A 25,960-nucleotide genomic window follows, 5' to 3' on the forward strand; every position below is an offset into this window, starting at 1 on the left:
CCAGGCTCCTCCTGCTCTCATGGAATTGTTGTTGCTGTCTCCTAGCTGCAAATTTAAAGAAACTGGAGTGATTGTGGAAATGGGGTGGGGACAGTTTTAGAACTGAGCTTATGCATATGCAGGGAAAGTACCAGCAAAGGGTGCCTGGGAAGATGATGGAATCTGTGTTTGCAGAGACATTCTGAACTTGACAAAGTCTTCAGCTGCCTGCTCTAGAGGGCAAAGTAAAGTAAACCCTCTGCAACAGACGGTTTTACTTGACATCCTCCTGAGATTCCTTTCAACCTGAATTATCCTGCAAGGCTAAAAGTAGGGAGACAAAATGGAAAAGGCATATAATCAAATGAGGAAGGTAGCAATAGAACTAATCAAAAATTCTAATCCCCCTCCCTCAAAAGTTATTTTGGTTTGGAATGAGATGTTGGACTAATCCAGACCTTTTTGATGGCATAGGAATAAATCACTGCACATGTCCATAACTCTCCTGTGGGTGACATTTCATCTGTGTTAATGGAGGGCTCGCTCTGTTTTTGCCCTCTGAATGGATGGTGCACAGTGAAGCTGCAGGGGGTTGCTCCCATCATCCATGGATGACTTAAGATACCTGGGAAAAATGGAGAACAGGTGGGAAAAGGAACAGGGGAAAGTAAAGTTACAGAGTAATTCTGACCTGTTTCTTTCCTATGTTACTTACTACTCAGGCAATATACTATGTTAAGGTGGGCCCGAATTTCTGATCAACACAGGCATCACCTGTTAAAGGCCATATTTCCAGTCTTTCTGTGTGGAACTATACCACATTGTACAAACTATTTAAATATACACGAATAGCATGTAAACAAGTGGGTGTGACTCCCTAATTTGGTGGTTTACACATTAACTGGGAGCAAACCCAGCTGAGTTACAGCCTCAGTGAATTATTAATACAAATTATTTAATTAGTACAAATTGTTTAAGCTCAACAAAGCTCTTGAAGCCATATCAACAGTAGGATCTAACCTCTCCTGCTCCAGAGATACTGCAGTTTGTTGTCAAAATAATGTTGTGGGAGAACAAGAAGTATGATTTCAAATGCCCCCGGGTAAAGAGGGAAAATTAGGTCTACGACTGCTGCATGATGCTCCACGTACATCCTAACCACAGCTCTTGGTTAAAAGGCAGGTGGCCAACCCCTTGGAAAATCTTCAGGTTTCGGTCTGCTTCTTCTGCAGGTAGGGAGAGGGATCTCTTAGTTTCAAGATGTGAACAAGTTCATCACTTTTCTTTTTCTCATTAAAACTAAAAGAAAAAAAAGGTAGGTGGCATTTGAACTTCAGAATAAGAATTGATTATCCCACCTTGTAACGGAGTGTTTTTCTCAGTGGCACTGGTTTGTCTTACTAGTAATTTAGCTGAGGAATGTAATGAAGAGACCTGATACAACAGCATGCTTGCATCTGGAGCACGAATGGATGTACACGGCAAAACAAACCCCCGGGTTGAAAAAGGCAGAACAGTAGTGATGGAGAAAGACTGCGGCTGATTTCAGTCGAGGAGGGGAAACCGGAACCTAGCGAGAGGAGAAAATGAAGCTAAATTTAGGCAGGCTGAAATAATGCACCTGTGCAAGGACCACTGCAGAGGTTTACGAGCGGATGCTGTTCCCCGGACTCACCGCACGCAACTTGCCCGACGCGCCCAGACCTCCGCCCGGTTCGCCTTCCCGACGGCTGATGGAGCATCCCGGGCCCGCGATTAGCCGCTGCCGCCGGGGCGGGGGGCGCGGCGCCGCCGGGGGAGCCAATCGGGAGCCGCGGCCGCGCCGCTCCGCCCGCCCCGTCGGCGAGGCGGGCGCTGGCGGCGGGGGCTGCCGGGGCGCCGGGGGCGGCGGGGCGGCGCGGCGGGCACCGGGCGCGGGCACAGCTGCGGGCACCAGCCACGCCGGTGTCGCCGCCGCTGCCGCCGCCACCGCCGGGCGGATCCCGCGCTTCTGCCGGAGCTTCTTTCGGTCGCTTTACTTTGGCGGCCCGGAGCAGGGACATTATGCCGAAGAGAAAGGTGAGGCGCCCCGGGTGTGCGGCGGGTCCTGCCTCCCCGGGTGGGGTCGGGGGGCCGAGCGGCGGCCGGCGGGTGGAACGCGCCTCAGGGGCCGGGGCCGCCCGCCGCTCTTCTGCCGCTCTCCCGCCGCCGCTCCGTGCTGGGCTTCGCGGATGGCTGCCGAGCCCGGGCATTTTGCTGCCTGTTGCAAGCCCCCTCGCACCCCACCCCGCCGCTCCCCGCCGCCTGTTTACTTTCCCGGTGCCGCGCGGGGCGATGTCGCCCCGCTCCCCGGGAGGTGAAGTCGCTATCACAACTCCAGCCCCCACCTTCCTCCTCCTCCTCCCCCTCCGCCGCCGGGGAGAAGCGCTGCAGCAGCTGCGGCTTCGCCCCTGGCCCCCGCGGGAGGAGTTTCCTGCTCGCAAACTCCGGCGCCGCGGCGGGGAGGAGGCAGCCCCCACCCGGGGCTGCCGGATCCCGCCGCCGCGGCTTCCCGCAGCGCCGGAGCGATGGCTCCGAGTAAAAGGGAGGAGGGGAGAGGCAAGCCATGTTTAAAACAAACTACACCCTTCTCCTCGCCTCCCGCGGCAGACCCGTATGTACCAACTCCGGCGCCCATCCAGGCAGGGCCCCTGGGGGCGGGGGGCGGCGCCTGCCGAGGGAGCGCCCGCGGCCCCCGCCGCGCCGGGGGAGCCGTGAGGGGCTGAGGGGGCCCCGCGGCCGCCGCCGCCGCCGGCCGAGTCCGGCTCTCCCAGCACCTCGGGGCGGGCAGCCTGCTCCTCGGGAGGGAGCCGGCCGTGAGACCGCCTTCCCCCAGACAGAGAAACTTGGGCGGCCCTCGAGCGGCCGGGCTCGGTGCTGTGGGGATTTCTCCGTGCCTGCCGTGCCCGCTGGGAGCGGAGCCGGGGCTGCGCGGCCGCCGGGAGCGCTCGGCGCTGGCAGAAGGCGGCTGAGCCCGGAGGGTGGCGGCCGGCGCCCTCCGCCCCTGCAGGGCCCCGGGGGTGGGCGGCACAGGGAGGGAGGCCCTGCTGCCGAGATCCTCGTCGAGAACTTGCCGCCTGCCTTCCTGGGCGCTAACAGAATGTAACGGGAGACTTGACACTAATACGTGCAATGACAAAAAAATTATAGCTGCAGTCCTTTAATTTTAACTAGGTCAACCGAAGCAAGGCAATTTGTGTTTTTCCCAAATGTCACCTGTGACCTCCTAATACACCGTTTCTGGGCATGGGCTGAAATCTGTTTTAATAAAGTTAGAGGTAGATGATGCCTTCCAGGTAACTTGGTGTTTGCTTGTCCTTTGCTTATTCCTTATGGGAGGTATCAAAATGTCAAATTGTCAAGTATGCTACTGAATTATTTAATTCGTAGTTGGGGGCCTCATTCTGGTTCTGAAAATGGATACAACTGTGGGGTTGGTTGAAATAACTGGGCTTGAAGTCAGTGTATGATGGGCCTTTTTTCCACTTGCTCTTCTGTCATTGCACCCTCACGTGCTTCTGTGCTTTTAGTGCTCTTGCTTGTCGCCAGGAGAAACTAGAAAATTATCTTGTGTCCATAGGAACCACATCCCCAACTTTTGAAACCTTGTGAACTTCCTACCTTGTTTACTTTGCTCTTCTGCATTCTTACACTACAGATGTTTCACGCTGTCCTAAGTGTGGGTAGAGTTAAAGATACTCCTGTAGGTTTTTGTGGTCTGTTGTGAAATGTTTATTAAGGGAAACTACCTTACAGTAGTAAATCCATAAGAAAATCTCTCATTTCTAGAAGATTATTTAAAATAAGTAATAAAAAGATTGTATATGGGATGAGAGCAATGGAGACGAGTTTTGACAGCATAGTAAGTTTTATTTTAGTTAGCATTGTATTGGTAAAGGTTTGCATTTAAAGATTATGTACAAAGTGTAGGTTTTGGGAAGCACTGGTTCCAGGGAAAGTGTGTGATTAATGGCTTTGCTTTTTAAGAAAAGTGTAATCGTAGTATTTTACAATAGTCAGTTTTATTCCAGAATAACATCCACAGAGTGAGAAGTTGGTGATGCAGCAGTAACTGAATAATTACACCAGCCAATTTTGACATGGAGACAAAACCATCACATACAACTAGTAGTCAGTTCTTCTCTTAAAATTTCTAAGGCTTCTAACGGGAAAATTTTGTAAGGAAATAAACATCAAAAGTCAAAATGAGAAATTTTCACTGTTACAAGGGTAGGTAAATAAATAATATTGCAGAAAGGGCTTAAATCCACCTGTATCTATTTTTGTGTATTTAGTTATCTAAGCTGGCTGGTTCTTTTTTGTTTGCTTTTCTTTTCATCTCTGATGTTTCTCATCTCTGTGTAAACTCAAGTCACTTGCTAAGTCCCTGGCCCTATGTTCATTATGAATATTATGAACAAAAAAGTGTAAGCTGTCTCCCCTTCTCTAGAGGGCTGTGGCATAGCATATCAGGGTATCATTACTCATTGCTTGAGGGTCACAGAGAAAAGAAAGAACATGTTCTGTGTTGAGATGGTGTTAAATACTGTGCTAAAGCAAAAAGGGGTTGAACTCTGGACTGCTCCTGTCAGATTTCTGTACCCTTCATCTGCTGTAATAACATGTTGTGGTGTGAACGTGGCCTCTCTTAAGAAGAATGGCATGCCAGTGTGGGATAAACCAGAATGCTTGTTGTGGTATTGCTAGAAAGAACGCCTTGAAATGGCTTGGGGTGTTTTGCTCTTCACTTGTCTTTGTGGAATTAGCTCTTGGGTCATATTGACAAACTCCTTGACCTTGAAACAGCCCAAATAAACATATCTCAGTGTTATCCATAAAAGGATGAAGAGCCATTCTGTACCTGATGACAAGGAGAATCGTGGTATGGTCACTTACAAGTGCATAAGCAGACATCAAGATGAATGACACTTCTCCTGAATGTGCATCATGTCTAAGGGACATTAATAGGTCAGGTGATGACTTGTCCAGTATTGGATGGGGAGCCTGTCATTTAGTGGGGATTGCACTCCAAAATGACCCAACTTGCTCTTTAATCTGAATATCTGAATCTATGCAGTACCACCTACATCTCACTTGTTGTTTTGAAAGCACTTGGAGTTGGATCAGATATGAGGACTAAGTGCAACCTAAGTCATCTCTTTTTTTTATCATTTGCCATCTTTGAATATTGTTATTTTTTCAAATAAAACAAAAATATTTTGATGTAATTGGCCATTTCAGTTGGTTATTTGTTGGCTCCTTGTAGTCAGGAATGCAGTTTCTGCAGTACAGTTGATGCTGTGAAGATGCAGTAGAGACCATCTGGGACAGGTTCCTGTTCCACTATGCAAATTCACTTTTTTTGAAGTCAGAGGTACTTGGTTATATTTACTGCTGAAAAACAAGCCTGCTGGGTATTTTGCTTGTAATGCAGCTTCTTTAGCAGAAGTCAGAGGGGACCACATTGTTGTCTTATCGTAGTGCATTTAGTTACATGATCGTGTGATTTTTTTGTGAGACCCTTACTGATTATTTTGCCAGCCAGGTATCTAATCAATGTATTTTCTCACCTTTGGGGTTAAATGCATGTTCTTACAGGTACTAACCCAGAGCTGCTGAATTCCTCTTATGCTTCTTTGTCTGGACCTAAACTGAGTTCTCTTTGTGAAATTCTTCTATGTGTTTTAAGATTTTATTTCTGAAATATCATGAATATTCAAAGAGAGTATCAACCATATTTATCCACCAATAGGGGAAATGAGGCACAGAAATAAATTGCTTAGTTGTTGGAATGGTCCCTTTATCTTGAATTCTCAGGTTAAGATGTCTGTCCTGGCATTTTATTCCCACTAATAAGCACCTCCTGCACTTTTGAGTGGCACATTTGTTGTTACTTTGCCAAATTTGTCTTCTTGCTTTGTGCTGTGTACATAGAAACTGGGGAACTTGCAATAGTAACCAGTTCTCTAAAATTTTGTTGAAGGAGCTTGTATGTGATCAGACAATTAAGTAATGAAGTTGAGGTCCTGCTGGTGACAGCTCTTTTTTGCTTTATCTCTGAATGATCTTGCTGTTGCTCTTTGGTCTGTGGAATGAAGTCTAGGTTTGTGCAAAGCATATTAGCAGTTGAGTTTGTGCTCATGGTGCAGCAGTGTGAAGTATACTCAAGTTGTGAGCAGCTCCATTTCACATCCCTTTCCATGTCCTGATACTTCAGCTGTGATTCAGTCTGCATCAATGTGATACACTATATGTAACATAGTGGATTTTTTTCAAAGGGTCTCTTCATTTTGAAGCTGTTTGACTGGAAAGGAGCTCCAGTGATGTTGTGGGAACCTGCATCTTCCCAATAAATTGTTTCAACACCGGGGCTGGAAGCTCTTTCTCTGTAGCCAAGCTGCTCTTTAGTTTATCCTAGAACACAAGGGAGTCTCTGTGAGACATAGAAATGGGGGAGGTTCTGGATTTCATTTCACAGTCTGTAGGTGATTATAGAATAAAAAGGAAAAGGGAGTCAGTACCAGATCCAGATGTGTTGGCTGCTGCCCTCTCCCCACTCCTATTCTGTCCACTTCTTTCTCCAGATTTTAACTTGGATTCACTCTGCCTTCGTGCTGACTGCTTCCTTCTTTCTCCCAGTCCATGAGAATTAAAAGCAAAAGTCAGAACTCTGAAAAAGGTAGTTTCTCCTTCCACATTTTCTGGTGGGTCACTCCTGGACCATTCAGTAACTACTGGAAAACAGGCTAAGCAGCAACAGAAGATGCCCTTCTTTGCATCTGTCACTGACATGCCCTGACTTTGACAAATTTCTGTCTAATGTGTCAGCAGAGTCCTCAGGTGGACTTCCACCTTCAGCATGCCTTGCAGGGACAGGTAAAATGATTGCTATGCAGAGATGCACTTTAAATTCAAGCAAGACAAGCAAAACAGATGTGTCAGAGCATCTTAAAGATTGCAGGAGCCTTGTAGTAGAAGGGAGATGGATGTTTTGCCACTAACAATTTTAGAAATTTTACTGGATTTGTAACTATTGCAGAATTTTAAACCTTGAGGTGTTTAAAAGCAATTGAAAACTGCCTAGTTTGGCCTGCTTCAAGAAGGCAAACAAAGTCAGTTGACCATACTGACTCAAAGGATCTACATCTTTCATAGAAAAACTAAGCAGAAAAGATCAAAAACTTTTATCTGCTTGTGAAATGCTTGGATACAAAGCAATGTAGCAGTGTTCAGTGGCACTGAAGAAAAAACATGCTTGAGCAGTGCTGCTATGGCACATTGCAGTAAATGAAGTTTACAGGACTATTAAATACATGCAGCAAATATTTTTTGATGTTTTATATTAGAGACTTTTTAACTTAGAGCTTATTATGTAATCTTTGCTATTATTATTATTGTTGTTGTTGTTGTTATTCAGTTATGGACATTAGAAGGTCATTGACCAAGGATTTAATGATCTAAAACATTTCTGATAATTTTATACCAGTCTGTAAAGATCTGACTCATTTATTAGCAATTGATAGCAGTGTATATAAATTTTCTTCTCAGACTACACTAAAATACCATTGGACTTAATGGACAACCTAAAAATTCCAAGTTTTTCACTGAATTGTCAATTAAAAATATTTCCCATGCTTCTTGGGCACATAAAGCATAGTAGTACAATCTTTGTAAGTCATCAACTTCAAAATTGACTAGGTGCATATAATCTTTCTGTACATGATAGTTCAACACTCAGATATGGGCAGTGTTCTTTTGTGTGCTGGAGTATCAGTATTGTTAAGTGTAAAAAATAAAAAGCCCTGTGTGTAAATGGAATGTAATTATATATGTAAGTAGACTATACCTATGCATTATTTAGTTTAAGGTTGCTTTTCTTCTGTGCTGCTTGGAAAACTTCACTTTCTCTGCTGTTTTATACCGAAACAGTAGAGTGTATGGGAATGGTGTGTTCCAGCATGTATCATTCCTTTAGAGAAGGTCTATGAAGTTGAATTTTGCTTGACAGGATTGTGACATTGTCTTTTGCCTAGATGTAAGTAAACCAAATTGAGAGATTTTTCTTGGAAGTTAGCACTTGGTATCATCATGGCCGCCATCTACTTCCCATTCTTTACCTGCACTAATCTAGCACTGTGATTTATCCCATGATCCAGTAGCCAAAATGGATTCAATATGCTGGAATGACCTTTCAGGCCATGACTCTTAAGGCTTGTCTGCCTTAAGGTTGGAGCATTATTTGGATTTTTTTTTTAATTCTGGGTCATTGAACTGATCCAAGTTAGAGATGGTGCACAGTGGCACAATGAATGTGTGGTGACCTGCTAGAAAGCAGTAGGCTGGCAATGAGCAGCTGGCTGCTTGCAGGAAAGAGGTATGGTCTTATACCAGTTTTATTGTCAGCAAAATTGCCAGTGTGGGACTTCACAGCTTCAACAGCAGTTCAACAGATACTTCAAGCTGATATATACAGGCCAGAAGCAGAAAATCCAGATGCCCATTCCTGTCCTTATTCTGATTTAACCTGTGGGATATCATATTTGTTTGAGGTAGTTTTTGGGCAGACCTGACTGCTGATCTGGTTTCCCATGCCATGACACAAAGAGTTAAGCTGGAGTTGGCAGGAATGATTAGGTGGGGAAGGGCAGAATTCTTAGCAGCAGCCAGGCATTCATCTTTGATTTGATTGTCCCTAACTCTGAGTTTCTAGAGGAGTATTCTTTAATTCATTAGAATAATCAGAGCAACTCAGTGCTCAAATTGTATGCTTGCAGCACCAGAGGGAGGAGGCATCAGGCTTGGTTTTTATTTTGTGGGTTTTTACCCCATTGGAAGTTACCAGATTTTGGAGATACTTCCAATAGTAAAGAGTGGGTGTTCTTGGTAACAGTGAAAGCTGCAAATGAAAAATGCCGTGTTCCCTAAGAACATTGGAATCTGTCTGCAGAAAAGAATTGTGTATGTTCCCATCACTACCAGCTTTGTTGGGGCTGTTGGTATGTTTGCTCATCTCACAAAGCTTTCTCCATTGACCTAATGCTACCTGAATTAATTGTAGCTTCCATTACTGCAAATGAAGATCTAAGGACATTTTTACCTCTGCTGTGTCTTGCTCCTCTCAAGCAGAGTTGAGATGTGTCAGTGGTCTGTTTGTAGAAGGAAACCATCCTTTATCTCTTCTGCATCATTTCTTCCTTATCCCACCTGTGCCCACTTGGAGACTTTTTCATTTATTCTTCTCTTGAAGCTGCATTTTGGTTGCCTGTGGAGCTCTTCATTCTGGCTGTTGTAGTAAAGCAATGTTGCTTTTAATCACAGCTGTAATTATTACTGGGATGTGAGAGATGGGTGTATCTAAGGCTTTGTACTAGTTGTGGTTTTGGTACCTGCTATCATCATCTCAGAGGTTTGGTGTTCTGTAGTACCAGTTAGCTGAAGCAACAACAAAAAAGGTCCTTTTTCTAGATTATTGTTGTTTTTGTCACTGTAATGTCCTCTGGTAGAAGAGGACTTAAACACCTCTTTTCAGTCCTTCACAGTATTTTTGTTTGTCAGAGGTGGCTATTTTAAGGAAACAGTTGTTATTGAAAGTAATTATCTAAATGTAATTTCTATTTTTAGATAATTTTTTTTCCAGAAGTACTGTGTGCTAGTTTTACTTTGCAAATCTGATCAGTTCTATTTAAATACAGATTTTGGAACATAATCTTGAAGGTTTAAGAAATTGCCTCTATATGTAGACTTGGATGAGTTCAGCAGCTTCATCTCACTTGCAGAACTGTCATCAGCTTTGAAAGTTAGAGAAGTAATATTAGGGACTGGATTTCATCCATCATTTTTTTTTTTAATCTGCCTTTTTATTTTATGGTGGCAGTAAAATGGTTAAGCAAATATAGAGACAAGAATCTACTCACTACCTAGCTGAATTTTCACATCTGGTGTTCAGGGGTAGCTGAGCAATTTCAAATGCTTGGTGCTCTCTGCTCCCATGGCTGATCTGTATTTTTCAAAATGCAGCTGATTACTTCACTGTCTGAAAAGTGAACTGTGTGGCTAATTTTATATTACAATGCCATATATTTTTTTTAAGTCTGAGACTCTAAAAACTCTTCTTACTTTTTCACTTTGCCATAGGTAGATGTCATGTTCAAAAACTGACTCGAGGGAAGAGGAACTTGGAAGGAAAAATAAACCAGTTGTGAGATTTTTAAAAATGTCCTATCAAATATGCAATGTGTTTTCAAAATGAATTTTGCAAAAATGCAATGCGTTTTCAATTATATTTGTCAGTCTTTGACCCTCTTTGCAGTGGGAATGGAAGAACCTCAATCTACAATGCAGGAATTTCCTCTTCTGGAAAAGCACTTATTCTGTCTGCTTTTAGTTATCTGGAAATACCCCAGTTCTAATTTGATTTGCTGTCTTGCCTGGAAGTGCATAAAGCTCACAGAAATCACCTGTCTTAAGAATTAAGAATGAAGGAATTTAATAAAAGGCATTTTCTGCACCTACTGATTTTATTTATGGCCAGGCTTTTTGTATTCTTATTTTCTTGTATATTCTGTGAAAATGCATTGCATGTCAACAAGTCACTCTGCTTGGGTTGAATCTTTAAGCAGGAGTGGAAACCTTGATCAGGAAGTGTTTCCCCTGATTTTTGCCAGTTAACATGTAATTAGCATATTAATACAAGGGATATTAACGCTTGTCTTCAAATTTAAACCTTTAAGTACCATTCATCTTTTTGGAGCTTTATGATCTTGACATTCTCCCCCAAAGAATTAGAAAATTAGGTATTCTTCTCTTAATAGATGTAAGATGGAGGGATTTAAATTCTAAAAATAACATTTTATAATATTGTAATAATTATTAACAAAAATATTAAAATATTATATACTTAAATAATAAATACTTAAACAGCATGGGGTTTTGTGTAGTTGGTTTTGTTCGTTTTGAGGACTTTTATGAAAGACTTATTTACATGGCTATACAAGAAAACCCAACCTCATTTCTTGGAAGAGAGCAAGATAGATAAAATTTTGGATAAGTATTTAAAAAATCCAACCTGTCACTAAACAGTTTTATGCTGTACTTCCCTTGTGGTTCTGGCAGATTTTTTTTTTTTTTTGAGTAGCAGCATGCATAGTTTTTTCCTCATCCAGGATCAGACTTTTGCTAGGAAAAAGAAATGAAGCTGTGTCGTGTGAAGACTACCTGATTTCTTAAAGCATTTATTAGGGGGAATTAATTTTACTTGCAAAGCTAATTCACATTGGCTTGGCAGTGAGCACTGTTCTATCCACTGAAAACAGATCAAAGAACTAGTTGTAAACAAAGGTTAATGATAAGATGCTGGAGGAGCTAAATGAGGAAACAATGGTTAGGAGAGTATTGCAGGAGTTGGTTGGTGTTAAATTAGTCAGCATGTAGTCTTCATTAATCTAAACCAATAAAGAAATAGCGTTTTAATTACATTTATGAACTAGCTAAAAATTCAGAGCTGCTCTGAGGAGAAATAACAAGAAGATATAGCATGTATGGGGAAACCATTCATGGCATTGAATTTAGTCTAATAGTTAAAAACAAATGAGGGGTAGAAAAAATTTTAGGGAAAGAGTGCAATAAACCCTGAAAAAGACTTCAGACTTGATACATCTGCTCCTCTTGCAATGTGCTTTTTTTTTTTTTTTTTTTTTCTCCTTTTCCAAGCTTTCACCTTATTTTGGTTGGTGAAAAAAAATTGTAGGAGGAATGACCCAAAGCATTACACCATGGAAATTGCAGCTGCAAGAGTGAGCCAGGAAATCTATGGGCAAATCCCCTTGCAGGCAGTGTATCAAGATGTGGCTGAACCAAACAGCTTGCAAAGAAGGGGAAAAGTGCTATTCAGAATGCTCATGTGCTAGCACAGTTAAGGCTTTCTGTCTTTCTAACTTCTTAATATGATAGTTAGAATGAAATTTGCATCTGCTTTTTTTGTTTGTTTTGTTTTCATGGGGGTATGAAAGGACTAATTTCTCTCCCATCAGAGCCAGGGTGTTGAGTTTCGGCTTGTAATAAAATCCTTCAGAGAATGAACCATCTATTTAATTTTATACCGACCTTCTACTGACTGTTACATCTCACCTACTTGTATTCTCATTTTTCAGACTTTTTAATGCACTTCTTTATAATAAATCCATTCATAATAGTGCAAACAAAATATTCATCCAGAAGCTGGACATTGCAATTTCAAATGCATATCTTTGGATCGCTCAAAAGACATCATCGGCTTCACTGCTTTGGATTACTCTCATTATATACTGCTTGTATTTCAGGGTTTTGGTTTAAAAAAATGAAGCTGTATGTTTTGTGGTGCATCTGTACCAAGTAGCTTTGCCTCAAGAACAGTAAAAACAGGAAATTGACCTGTGTTTTCTATTAAGTGTTTAATTAAAACAGTTGTCTAGTTTTCTCTTTTCAACCTAACAGTTCTGTAATGATGTTGGCATTGCAGATACTGCAGTATTGCTTTGGTGTGTGGAAACACTGGTTCTTATTATGTATACTTCACAGCTGGTGAAAGAGCTGTGTATACAAATAAACTCAATATTAATATTCCTTCAGGGGCATTTTAGCATTTTCTACCATCTATTAATATTCCTTTGTTTTTTCCAATCCACTCAAAATAATTTTCTAGATTGCTCTTAAAAATAGCTGGGGTAAAAGCAAGTGGAAAAATAAAAGCCAATTGCTAATAGACAGTCTTAAGGTTTGAGAGTTATGCAGCTGTGACAGATCTTGCAAAGCTTAGCTGCAGCTCAGGTTGCAATCTTATTGCCAATATTTAGTGCTAATGGAGATGTGACACAATGTGTGGTCATCTGAACCTAAAACTTGCTTGTAGTTCAAATGTCAAAAGCATATTTAGATATTTAGAGATGGCCAGTCATCTTCTTTCCTTGTGTGTACCTCCATGAGGAAAAAAAAAATCACCGTTGTCTGTGTCCTTACTTGCTTTTTTTATGTTTTGTCTCTTATAGGCATCTATACAGTATCCCAGACAGCAGGCCTATAGGGACTGCTTTATAAATGTAATACAGATATATGATGGAGTACAGCTGGAGAATTACTGAGGCTGGAGTGCTGCCCTTGTCAAGTGGTTCAGGGCTCGTATTGGTCTTGGATTTTGCAGCACAAAACTTGCAGTGTGGGTATTCCTGCTCCTGACTGGTTTAGGATGTACAACACAGTATCCAGGGTGCATTTTAATGTGGCTGGGGTGTCATGTGAAATATGGTGAGCCATTGCATTAGGTCATGAGGAAAAATGTGCCAAGGGGAGGGGTTACTTAGTACATTTTGTTGCTTTGAAACCAGAGGTTCTTCAGTAGTTTGTCACTAGGACAAAAAATGGGGGAAGGGCTCTTGTGGAAGAGTTAAGGAAAAAAGGTTTTGGTGGTATCTACATAAATGTCGTATGACTCCAGATAGGAGTGCAGACAGACTCTGCTTGTGGCATGCCAAGTTCTTTGGGAACTATGCTTGGCTCAAGTCCATTTGTGTACAAATCTCTCTTTTCCCTGGGGAGAGGAGAAAGTATTGCAAAAACTGGTATGAAGAACCACATCAGCTGGGACTCATCAGAACTCATAGAGGGGGGGAAAATAAGTTTCTGTTCCTCTTTTAACAAGTACATTGTAGCTATATCTGACATGTATGTTTTTTTGGTGTGTCTATCAGCTGCAATACACAGAATAGATGGAGTCCCAGGCTGCCTGCAGCTGCCCCGTGCCACTGCATTCTTGTCTGTTGTACTGGCTCAATTGTTTGTGCAGCTGTGCACTAAAATGATTCTGCTGGAGCAGGGAAGACTATATATTTATGATTTGTCTATATATTATAATATTTATGCATTTGTTAAAGCAGCAGGCTTTTTTCAGCTGGATCAATTACCTTACCCATGACATGGCCTCCCACACAGCTCTGCCAGCGTAGTGGGGAGCCAGGGCTGGGAGGATGAGCCCAGCCACCAAAGGCCTGGACTTGCAGAGATTGCAGAGAGGAGGGAGCAGGAAATGGAAATGAGAGCATGTCAGAACCCCTTGCTGCTTGTTCACACCTCTGAAATTACTATTATTCTCCATGGAGAAAAGTTATGTGGCCTTCAGAATTGCTGGTGGATTTTCTAACTTGGGATGGCTGCGAGAGCCCAATGCTGGGCTCATTAATTATCTGACTTAATTGAAGTATGTTATGCAATATATCACAGTAGTTAGTATACAGAGGTTGTGGTTGCATTAAGAGTATTTTAATATGATTTTTCCCCCCTGTGGTTAGCCTCATGAGCAGTTTTTTTGATCTGTTTTCTAGCAGTAGTATTGGCATCTAAACTCAGAGTGCCCTGTCTGACAGAAATATGGGAGAATCATCTTTTGTAAGTGTTAAAGAGAATGGGGTAAATTGCTATGTGTTTACTGTGCAGTGTTGCAGATGGAGAGTTAGCCCTTGAGCAATTCCTGCAAGGCTCTTGACATGTGTCAGTGCCATCTTGGGATAATTTAGCCCTCTCTCAAAGCTCTATGGTTCCTAAAAGTGAAGCAGGGTCAACCAGCCTGATTGTGGAGTGTCAGTCAACTTCGTTTAGCTTATGAAGAGTTTTTTGGCTTGGCTTCCAAAGGAAATGGATTATACCATCTTTCTGTCCTTACCCCTGAAAATCTGAAGTCTCTTGACCATTGCTATGAAAAGATTATAAAATCTCAGAGAACTTCCATATAAGTAGGTTCTGCCCAGGACAGGAAGGATGCTATTTGAGTTCTCTCTTGGGGAAAGGGTGCAGCACAAGTTTGTTAGAATTAGGAAAATTCAAATGGGAGAAACATCTTAGGATGTTTCATAGCATCATGGACAACAGACAAGCTCTACCCACAGCATATCCTGTATTGTGAGTCAAAAAGCAAAGTTGTAGAACGCAAGACTTTGTTTCTGACAGGAATAATGGAATAGCTTGGTTTTGTCTTCTTTCTCACTTCTGATGCTCCCAGTGTCACAACATCAAGCTGTAGTAACTCCTTGGTAACCAAACTGAAAGACTTTTAGATATGCAAGCCTGAAACGATCGTGCAGGTGACTGGTGAGGCTGCAGTTGCATAGGGAGCAGTCAGGCTCCATTTTGGATGCCTGCCTGTTGCTATTCTGAGTTGCTCTACGCTGTGCGATGCTGCTTAACTTCCTGCTGTTTTCAAGCTACTTACATGATCAGTCCTCGGCTTTTTTGCAGCAGCAGCTGCTCTTGTGGCATGCTTCTTTTCTGTCGGGAGAGTGCACAGCAACAAAGGCACGTTTTATTCCTGGTGGGGGGATGTCTTTCTCTAAGTGTGTTAGAGCCCCGTGCCAGGAGAAGGCACTGGTCAACTGCTGCAAATGAGCCGGTCATTTTCTGTGCTCCAAACCACAGCTCTCTAACTCCCAGACATCTTGTGGCAAAATCTGTGAGGAAGTTGGAATTAAGATTGAAATGGAAAGAAAAGGGAAAATATAACCAGCCTGCTTCCTTACTGATTGTAAAACAAAACAACAACCAAATTGCCTTCTCTGCTGCCTGTAAAATGCCTTTTTGAAATATGCCATTCTTGTAGTTCTCCTCTAACTGCTGCTGCTCACTTTTTATCCAGCAATTGCTTGCTCCTGCCTAGAAACACAAATGTTTGCAAAATATAAAGTTACACATCTTGAGTTGTAAACAAAAGAGAAGCTTGATTTCACCTGCCCCGCCTTCTTTAATTTAACCAACCTTTCTCTAGTACCTATGCAAGATTAGTTTTACAGCGTTCAAGTTGATACTTTGTTCTTGAGAAGATGCATGTTTGTCCCAAGCTTTCCTGTCAATATCTCAGTATTTTACTGATTTATGCTCTCCTGATGGAGGAGGTGAGATATGATGTAAGGATACTTTCAAAACTTCCAGCTGAGTGAGGGTGGGAGGAAAAAGGAGTAAAGAAGGTAAAGAAATCATTCACTTCAGTAATGCTATGTATTTTTTGTTCATCTCACTGCATCTCATAACAAGTTATATTCATGTTTGGGAAAAAATGTGTTAAATTTCTTGGGGATATCAAAAGCCATTATAGAGCAAACCTCAGATTTCCAGTTCCTACTGTTGTGCTACCAACAGCTGATGAGATGGAGCTTCCACTGGAGCCTGTGGATGCTTTAGTTCATGGTCTGTGGGGACTCTGAGGGGTGGTGAGTGGTGTGATGTGTATGTACATGGTGCTCAGGCCTCAGCTAGTTTTGGTAAGGAGTCTGGTTTGAGTACAGTGCTGCTTGCACATACAAATGCAGATGTGTCAGGCTGCTTTAGGTTGTTGCAAGTGGAAGAGCAGTCAGTCTTCACCATAATCTTTGTTTTGCTGTTGTCTGTGCTTTTAAGTCTGTAATAAAACCACTGATTTAATATTTTGTTTCAGTCCCCAGAGGGTGCTGAAGGCAAGGATGCAGCAAAAGTAACTAAACAAGAGGCAAGTATATATATTTAATTTGTTTTGGCATGTAATTATTTAATTGGAGTTTTGCAGTCATGTGTATCAGAAGACTATGCGTTTCTCTGGCACTTCTGGTGAGCTGTTTTCAGTGGGAATAAAGACAGTAAACCACATTTGTACCCTATCTGGCTTGATTTTGTCTTGGGGTACTGAGGATTTATAGAACTTATTAGTACACCAAATAAATTTGAGAAAGTTTTAGGGCTTTCATGGACAAACTCTGGTGGATTTTGTGTAGTGTGTTACTGCCTGGAACTGTTGCTCTGCCTCTAGTGGGTTGGCAGAAGGTTAATGCACACACTTCAACCAGTCTACTTCAAAACTATTCTTAGCTTAAGTGACTGATGGGAGAGTGTCTTGAATTAAGATACTAGACTCTAAACTGGAGCAGCTGACACATTTGTGTGTTTTCTTTGACTGGATTTGTTTAAAGGACACAGTACATTCTGTTAGAGAAGATAGCTGGTGATATCTTGGTATCTACAATAAAGTTTGCTAGTTTGTTTGTCATAGCCCTTAATGTGAATTTTAAAAACAGGTAAAGAATTACGAGAATTTGTTTTCTTAGGTTGCCTTCTTTTGTGGCAGACAAACTTAAACCAGGACCTTGAGAAGAATGGGGCAATATTTAATTGCTCTCTTTGTAAATCTTGGAGCATATTTGGTCAGGAAAATAGCAAGTAAACAAATGGCATGTGCTGTAGTTTACTTCCATGTAAAGAGCACTTTTTCATAAGGTTCCCCAAGCAGGATCTTAAAGAAACTAGCTAGTGTTGAGGATCTTTCTAAGAATTTCTAACATGTAACCTTATGAGAAGAGAATGGAGGAGTGAAAGTTAATTTTCATAAAGGAGGAGATTATCAGTGGAGTACTGGATTTTTTTTTGGGGGGGGGCTTTTGCTGCTGAATATATTTGTTAATGATCTCTAGGAGAAAAGGTACTAAAAATTTACAAAGTTTGCTGTCAGAGTAGTCAGAAGTGAGAGAGGCTGAGAAGTCTGTTATGTCATTGACAAATAACTGAGCAATAAAATAGAAGAAATTGAGTATGGAGAAATGCAAATTAATACATGGGGAGGGGAAGACCCAGTGGTGGTCACAAAGCTGTTAATCGGGGGAGAGATTGTAAAATCACAGTGAATAGTTACTAGAAAATGTCAGTAGTTCTAAACAGAAAGCAACTAGAACACAGGAGAAAATGCCAGAGGAGAGAGTAAACATCAGTGTACCACAAGATTAATTTTTTTGCTCTCAGATAAGGGAGTACTAAATGGAGCTCTCCTGATAGAGGCCATGATAGAATTAAAAGGATACCAAGTACAGTAAAATTACATAAAAATACAGGGACAAATAGAGGATGTACAGCAGCTTTTAAAAAAAGGTAGCCCAAACTAAAAACCAAACAACACAGTTTTTCTAGGATTCTTCAGCTTTTATATAATGGAGTTGTGGTAAAATAATTAGTAACACAAAGAAAGGCAGTTAGGGAATTACTCTTCATGAAAGCAGTAAATAAGAGGAATCTAGTGGAGGTAAGAGGCAAGAAGTTACAAGGAGAGACAGCAGAGGGTGAAGATTTTGCTTTTTGTTTTCCACATGGTGCATAATCCCCTTATGGAACTCATTGACATGGGATGTTATGGAAACTGAAAGTGTAAATGAGTCCTATATTATTAAAGAGATTTGTCTAGAAAATAACCCTTGGGGACTATTTAAACACATGATGTGATTATGATATCCAGGTTGGAGAGCTGGCAACTTCAGATTGCCAGAAGCTGGTGCAGTGGGAGTGTGTACAGAGTTGTTCTGTCTGCTCCTTTTCATAGACCCTTTCCATAGATGTTTGCTAGTGGGCCAGTGTCAAACAGACTCCTGGGTCAGCTGCTAATTTCTGGGTTAGTACAGCTGTTTGGAGGGGACTGAGGTTCCCAAAGCACATGAAAATGTGACCTTTGCTGACTTGGCTCTAGTTCCTTTCTTATAATCAGATAACACAAAAATACATACAAACTCCAAATGACAATTAAAATTATTTAGCTGTCAAGGATTTTTGAAGACCTTATGGTTTATGCTGGCTTTCTTGTGGCAAACAAGTTATAAGAAAGTCAGGAAGTAGGGGAGAGAATTATAACTTCTCTAATTCAACATATTAGGCTTTAAAAGGTAGATGCTAGCAAAACATTTCAGTTCCTAAATGTTAAAGGGATAGAAATAATTGCTTAAGAAAGCAGATTTGTAAAAGATGATCCCTTGAGTTAAGGGTTCTTTGATTACCTGACCAACTGAAATGTTTTGTTTATCCTGTTGTAAAATAATGGTGGGCTGCTTCTTTAGTGGTTGATATGTTAAATTGCCAAGAAAAGAGAAGTTTACCTTTTTGCTGTTAATGATGCATAAATATTTCATAGCTGAAAATATCTTTTTTTTTTTTTTTTTTACTTCTATTTTGCTGGATGCAGATTTGAACAATTCTCTACTGCTTTCCACTAAGAATTCTTGAATGGCTCCAATGAACACAAATTACAGCATTCTTTAGGTATTAACAAGGGCTTTTTCCTGTTGCAGGATGTGCCGAGCCATGTTTTTTCAGCTCAACTTAAGAGCTTAATATATAATTAGAAGTATTTTTCATTCTCTTTTTAAGCTGAGTTATGTTGGATATTTGTTGCAGTTTAGTTGTCCCTTTATTTTGGCCACAGGTGTAATTCTAGTTTTATGAGTAGACCAGACTTCAGCTCAGTTTATTAACCATGCTGTCTAACTGGGTGAATCTGATTTAAGTAATAAAAAATATTGTGAATGAGCTAACAAGTATTTTTAAGACTTCAGTAATAAATTTATGACAAAAAGCAGGATGAAATAAAATCTAACAAGGAAAGTATGTTGAAGTGATAAAGAAAGCTGGAGAGAAGCAGAATCTCTGGCTCAAGTCTTTCCTTTTGAGATTTGTGTTTAAACAGAAGAAATAATTTCCCTCTCTCATCCTGCAGCTGTCTTTGTGCACCTGGACTCTCTGAGCAAGTGTGTGGAGAACTGAGGAAGTGGAAGGACTTAGTTTCACGTTTTGAAATTTTAGCACTCTGATGTCCTCTAGAGAAGGATGTTAACTTTATTCAGCTGTTAATCAGATGGGATTTGTGCCCACTATTACAAGTAACATCTGCTAGATTCTAAAAACATTGTGCTAAGTGTGTATGAAAAAGGTTCAGTCCTTTGCACAGGTAGTCAAGCTTACTGGATTTGTGAACCTTTCACAGACCAGGAAGGGACTCAGAAGTAGTTGTAAAAGGAGTGTGTGTGTGTGAGGTATTGAACTGTGTGGAGCTTTTGATGCCTTACAATTTTAGCTTTTATACTTTCCATGCATTTGTAATCCTGCAATTCTTTAGTGTATAACCCTGAACTCCATGTAGGATGTTAGCTACTACTTTCCCATTTTGGTCAGACAAAACAATTCCTCTCTAGGGCTAGAAGTCAAGGACACCTCACTGTCTCAGGCCCAGAGAGATGTAAACAAAAGTGAGTTGGGAAGGAGCAAACTTGGAGTAAATTACTTCATTACCTGAAGCTGTAATTGGAAGATTGACCCCCAATATGCAAATGGACCAGACCTATGAAAGTATGAAAACCCCTGACCTTTCATCCATTAAATTTAGGTATAGCCCCTGGGGGGGCTTTATCTCCCTGAAATGTACCTGAAGGCCATCAATAAACATAACACCTTTTTACTTCCTTAATTTTGTCTGACTTATGTTTTTAGCTAGTCCCAAGGAGGCATCAGTTTAGATGGTATAATTCCTGCACAACTTTTATTTCTAACTTTCACATCACTCCGTCCCTTTAAACTTTTAAGTGTCCAAGGTGATGAGATGTGAACTGTGTTTGGCAATAGACACAATTTTATAGATGCATATTTTATGCTGTCCTATGGAATGACTGATACTATGTTGCTTTGGATAGTTTTTCCTGTAAGCCTGTAAAAATGTTCTTTTTTTTTTTTTTTTTTTTGTCCCTGTAGCCCACAAGACGATCAGCAAGACTGTCAGCTGTAAGTATGTGTAGTACCTCCTGGTGAATTCTTTTCTAAGCACATATGGTTTCTCAGACCAAACAAGTTCTTTACATTTTGCTTGATTCGATTTTTATTCTTGTGAGGGAAATTTAGGAACTCTAGCAATTAAGTTATCTTTGTTTTCTTGGTTTCAGGTTTTCAGATTGTTCTGACAAAAGATATATTTCCCCACTTCAGTGCAAAACTGTCTGTTAGGTGCAGTATTGACTTTATTTCATTTTGCAGGCTGATGTTAGTTGTGGAAATGCAGCTACTTCTCTGGAAAGGAGAAGGAGCTGTGTTTCAAGGACTTCATTTGATGCCACTGCTAGTACTTGGTTTTATTTCCTCTTCTCTGTTAGAATCTAGCTGATGGGGGATTTTTTAATAGTTCCTACTAATCTCAGTGTTTTAGTCGTAGAGTGACCCCCAAGTTGCCTTCAGTTCTAGATGAGTGGGTTAATGCAAACAGGTGTGTTGAGAGATGAGGTGCATTTGTGCAGTAAGGTTTTTCAGGCTGTTTTAGATGGATACTATTGAGCAGGAAGTAGGAAAGGTGTAGGATGGGGGGGGAAGCAGGGTGTGGAGGAGGCTGGCTTCTGGTTATGTGTCTAACATGTTGTGCAACTAAAAATGTTTTATAGAAACCTGCTCCACCAAAACCTGAACCCAAACCAAGGAAAACAACAAAGGTAAATACTCCTTTTTAGTTACCATCGTTTTAGCCAATAGTAAGCAAGTATACTCGTTCTTTATGTTGCAAACAGTTCAATTCACAGCATTTTTTTTGAGGCATGGGCTTCCCTGCCCCCCCTCCCTGGATGAAAAACGCAAATTAGATCATTCTTTTCTTTCTGTTCCACCCCTTCCTGGCCTCATTACTGGCCCAAAGAAAATGTCTTGCCTGTTTGATATGCAGACCATGTTAGTTTGTAGTGAATTGCTAGTTTTAGAAGAATTTTTACCTTTACTACACCTTTCCTGAAAAGTACAGGCTTGGTTGAGTAAACTCTTCCTGAGACCTAGCAATTTCTACAAAAGCATTTGAGATTACTCTGTATCATTCTGTTTCCTTGTCTAGAGGTGCAATACTTCATTTTGTACTGAGAAACTCTTATCTGTTCTTGAAGCCTGGCTGCTGCTGAGAATGTACAATTATAATTAAAGGTGAAATTAAATATATTTAAATTGAATGGTTTGGGTTTTCTGGGCCAGTTACAGTCAAATTAAAATCTTATTAGTGTTTGAAATACCTTTTCAGGATTTTTGCATATAAATCATGTACTTCAGAAACTGTAGATTTATTTGTGCCTAAGGGGAATGTTGAATAAGAGCAATTGCTTTATTGGGGGAAAAAAGCTCCCATGCTGGACGCTGCGTCTAGCACTCCTCACACTTCCATTTTTCAAGTCCTTTTATTGTCATGTCAGTTGGGCAAGTGCCAGGATACAAAGTCCACATGTAAAGTAAAACTCTGACTTTAAACACTGTTTGATTTATCATATAAAATTACCAGTAAGTCTTTCTGAGTCTATCCTGCTCTCCCCTCTTAAAAAGAGTATTAATAAAGAAGGGAATGTGACAGCTTCTGTAGCTTCACATGTGTGTGGGATGAGCTTGGTGTCATGGACCCAGTCTAAGTTGTGTGAGATACATTTGAAGCTTATTTTGGGTGACTCAAATCCTTTATGATATTACTGTAAGTAACTTTTTAATACAGTTATCTTTTTTTCCAAACCCTAACTGGATCACATTTTAAGGAGTATATTAATCTTGGTCTCCTCAACAGAAAACAGCAAGTGTATACTCTGAACTTGCTAGTAAACAATGAAAAATGGTGCAGATTTCAGATAATTTTTATTGTTAAAAGCTTGCATGCTATGAATTTGCTAAGTCAACTCCTTAGTTTGTTCTTTTGTAGGTGAAGAGTTTTAACTGTGTTTGTATCAACTGTAAGCTTCCAAATTAAGCTGCTATGTAACATTGAAGCTGAGGGGTGGAAGGAGTAATTCAGGCTGCCCTGGAACTGGGATTACTGGATTACTGGTCTCCTCTCTGTCCCACTCCTGTATGGGCATCAGTGGGGAAGGGTAGTAAATGAAGGAAGGCAGATCTTAATATCCCTGTTCACAACTATTATTGCCATTTGCTTGGAGAACTTGGAGCAAATGATTGCATGGAAGATATCTAGTGTTTATCAGAACTACTTTAAATACTAATGTAAAATAATAAATGCAATACCATTTAAATTTTATCCCATTGGACTTTAACTGCTTAACCTATGTTTCTGCTAACCTTTAGATCACAAACAGAAATAAGTACATAGAGAAAGGATTTATAGAAAAATAGTAGCCTTCAACATAGAAATTAAGAGCAAATCTCAAAATTAAATTGTGGCTGTCAAAATAATTCCTTTTGATAAATTCTTTGCTTTCTGTTGCTGCAGATGGACTTTTATCAGTTTGCCTCCCTAGTGTGTTGGCTGGTTCTTTCGTTGACATGGAGTGACCATCACAGATGTTATCAGAGTAACAAAAGGACAGCCAACAAAAAAGCTTAATTTTTAAAATATAATTTAATATTTTATATTAATTGAAAGTGTAGTGCTGTAGTTACACAAACAGTGTGGTGTCTGTGTTTGGCTGAATAAGCTTTCAATATACTGTAATTGCATTTGTTCACACAGATATGCTGTATATACCTCATAGGACAGCCCAACCAAAGTAGTCTGGCAGGGTTTTGTATCCCTGAAAAAATTTGCAGAAAAACTAAAGAAGCAGGCACCACCATTTTCTAGAAATGTTGAGTCTCTATGTAACTTATGTGGGTTTACAGCTTTCAGGTAGCCTTTAGATGATTTTCTGTTTCAGTCCAGCGCATGAAACTTGCCAAGACTTGCTGTTTAGTTCATGTGAAAGTTGTTTTGATAAAGATGCAGGGTTCTGGCTACTCATACAAGGTCTATGGCCATGTTTTTAATCTTCTGTCAGAAGGAACCTGGAACAAAGGCCAGCAAAGGTGCTAAAGGGAAGAAGGATGAAAAGCAAGAAGCTGCAAAGGAAGGTACTACACCATCTGAAAATGGTGAAAATAAAGCTGAAGAGGTACTTTCCACACATACCTCCTGCTGATTGAATCAGTGTTTCTTAATTATTCAGCTTTTCAGACATTGTTAGCATGTTCATAATGTTTCTTTTTATTGCCCATAATGTTATTGCAGATTCTCATCTCGCTCTACTGTTAGTGTTTCAACATCCAGAGGTGCCCCACCCAGCACACTGTCAGTAAAAGGGCAGATTGAAACAGTGAAAGTTAAGGGTGCGGTAGAGCATTCAGCATGTGTGCAGTGGATAGGAACAGGTGGTAGTGTGGTGCTTTTCAGTGTGAACCATGGAAGCTGACAGGTAAGGCTTGTATTGCTTTTGAAAAGCTGGGAGCCATAAGTTGAGACAAGTGTGTGACTGTAACTGTTCCGCTCGTGTAGATATCCTGTGGACACAGGTTTGGAGCTGGTGCAAGTAAGAAATCCAAGGAGTAAGGATAGCTTGGGTGTTTAGGTACCGAATAGCATGTCGCTATAGTAATTTAATTTCTTTCTTTTTTTCTCCACAGGCTCAGAAAACTGAATCTGTAGGTGACAAGAATGAATGAAATACCATGAAAATTTTGGGTTGATTTTATGTACCTCTTGGACAACTTTTAAAAGATATTTTTATCAAGTATTTTGTAAATGCTAATTTTTTTAGGACTATGATAGTTGACATATTAAACTGTATATGAACATTTCCCTTCTCATAACAGTGCTTTTAGAAATTCCCATTGTTGCCAAGTAATATAAATATCAACTTAATATTGCAAGGTATGTGTAAAATTGGATCAGCATTCCATACACTTGCTTTAAGAAATTATGTCTTGTGCATATGGTGATGTTTTTACTGTGTGTATTGGAATTTTTCATGCAGTTTTTCTAGAGCAATAATCAGTGGTGCTTTTGTACTTAGGTTTTATGTGATTTTAATGAAACATGGATAGATGTGGCCACCTGCTGACTATTTTGGGTTCTTTTAATGGATTAAAATAAAAGGTCTCCTTGCCCGCAAAACTAAAGACTCCTAATGTTTTCTCTTAATCTGAGGAATGCCATACTCACATCTTTGACTGTTACAAGGCAGACTAAATTATTTAGTAACAGTTGTTTTGCATGCCGTGTGTTTGCTTTTTTTTGCCGATGTCTGATTGAAAACCACGCACACAGGAGCAGCAAACTGGGATTTTCAGGGGCCTACAGTTTAGGGGATTTACAGATAAATTCTTCATAGATACATTCATCAGATACACTGTCACAGGGTGAGTAGAGTTGCCATACTCTAACAGGATATTGTGTCTTCAGTGAGCTATCAGTACAGAACAAATTGCTTGATTGATAGAGACGTACAGTAATTTAAAAGTAGCTTTGTTTCTCCCCACTCTCTTTTCATTAATGTGCACTGTAGTCTATGGAAACCTTTCTTTCTATCTGTAGCCTCGAATTTAATATAAATAGTAATTACTGTTCTTCAGCTGAGGACAGTTGTTAATACATTGAAATCGCTGTTAAACAGTGCTATATATTTGGTACCTGGTGGAAGTGGAACAATGAAAGCTGGTTTTGAGGTAATTGTGGTGATGTGGTGGATTAGCTAATGATTTTTTTAGTGTCCATGTTTCAACTCTGCAGCTCATTCTAAGTACCTTTTATGATTTTTCTCCTTCTCTTTTCTCTAGGGGTCCTGGTGTTTCTATTGTTACTTCTGGGATGGGAGGGGTGAAAGAAAAGATGTTCCCTGTTCTTCGGTAGCATTGATTTGTATTGCTCAAGTGGTAGCCATTATGTCTGAGGATACTTTTTGCTTGTTTAAGTCAATAAATAAATGACTGTTGCCTGACCTGGCGTTCTATTCATTCTTTGGGAAGAAGTCTCTAGTTGCCTTTTTAAATTAAAACCAAAAAAAAGCCAAGCATATCTACACTTGAAAATTGAAGCTTGATTGCCAAAACTCTCTCTGCTAGCTAGAATAGGAGTTAAGACCTGCATTGATATAAATGTCACTTAGACTTTTATGATAGGCTTGCTACACCCACAGAAGAGGAGGCTGTTCTCTGCAGCATGAACTTAGTTTTGTTAGAAAATTTAAATCGATGCTCTGCTTTTGGTGATGCAAGGGAGAGGGCTATAACAGAAATTGTAGACAATGAGAAGGGAAGTCCTTAGTGTTACCCAGTGATATGTGTTTGGTAATCATGCACATTACTTCTGATTTGCTTTCTGATGGACCTTGTTGAAAATTTATTAGAAATTATGGTTGTGGGAAGTTGAACCATCTGAACCCTTTCACAGAATCATTGA

General features: G+C 40.5%; 1 protein-coding gene across 1 annotated transcript; it reads left to right on the forward strand.

The window, feature by feature from the left end:
* Nucleotides 1-1,845: 1,845 nt before the first annotated feature.
* Nucleotides 1,846-25,447, forward strand: HMGN3 (high mobility group nucleosomal binding domain 3). The gene is made up of 6 exons (XM_058801749.1): nucleotides 1,846-2,037; nucleotides 16,448-16,498; nucleotides 20,542-20,571; nucleotides 21,219-21,266; nucleotides 23,565-23,678; nucleotides 24,187-25,447. Exons 1-6 carry the CDS (start codon nucleotides 2,023-2,025, stop codon nucleotides 24,223-24,225), a joined length of 297 nt encoding a protein of 98 aa, XP_058657732.1. The 5' UTR covers nucleotides 1,846-2,022; the 3' UTR covers nucleotides 24,226-25,447.
* Nucleotides 25,448-25,960: the final 513 nt, after the last annotated feature.

Source organism: Ammospiza caudacuta, chromosome 3 (genome assembly GCF_027887145.1).
Source record: "Ammospiza caudacuta isolate bAmmCau1 chromosome 3, bAmmCau1.pri, whole genome shotgun sequence".
In the NCBI taxonomy this organism is placed as follows: Eukaryota; Metazoa; Chordata; class Aves; order Passeriformes; family Passerellidae; genus Ammospiza; species Ammospiza caudacuta.

Bases quoted from the DNA above. Each gene is read 5' to 3' on its own strand.
- HMGN3 (XM_058801749.1), top strand. The intron at 21,267-23,564 runs GTAAATACTCCT...ATCTTCTGTCAG, and splicing joins AACCAAGGAAAACAACAAAG to AAGGAACCTGGAACAAAGGC. The intron at 23,679-24,186 runs GTACTTTCCACA...TTTTCTCCACAG, and splicing joins GTGAAAATAAAGCTGAAGAG to GCTCAGAAAACTGAATCTGT.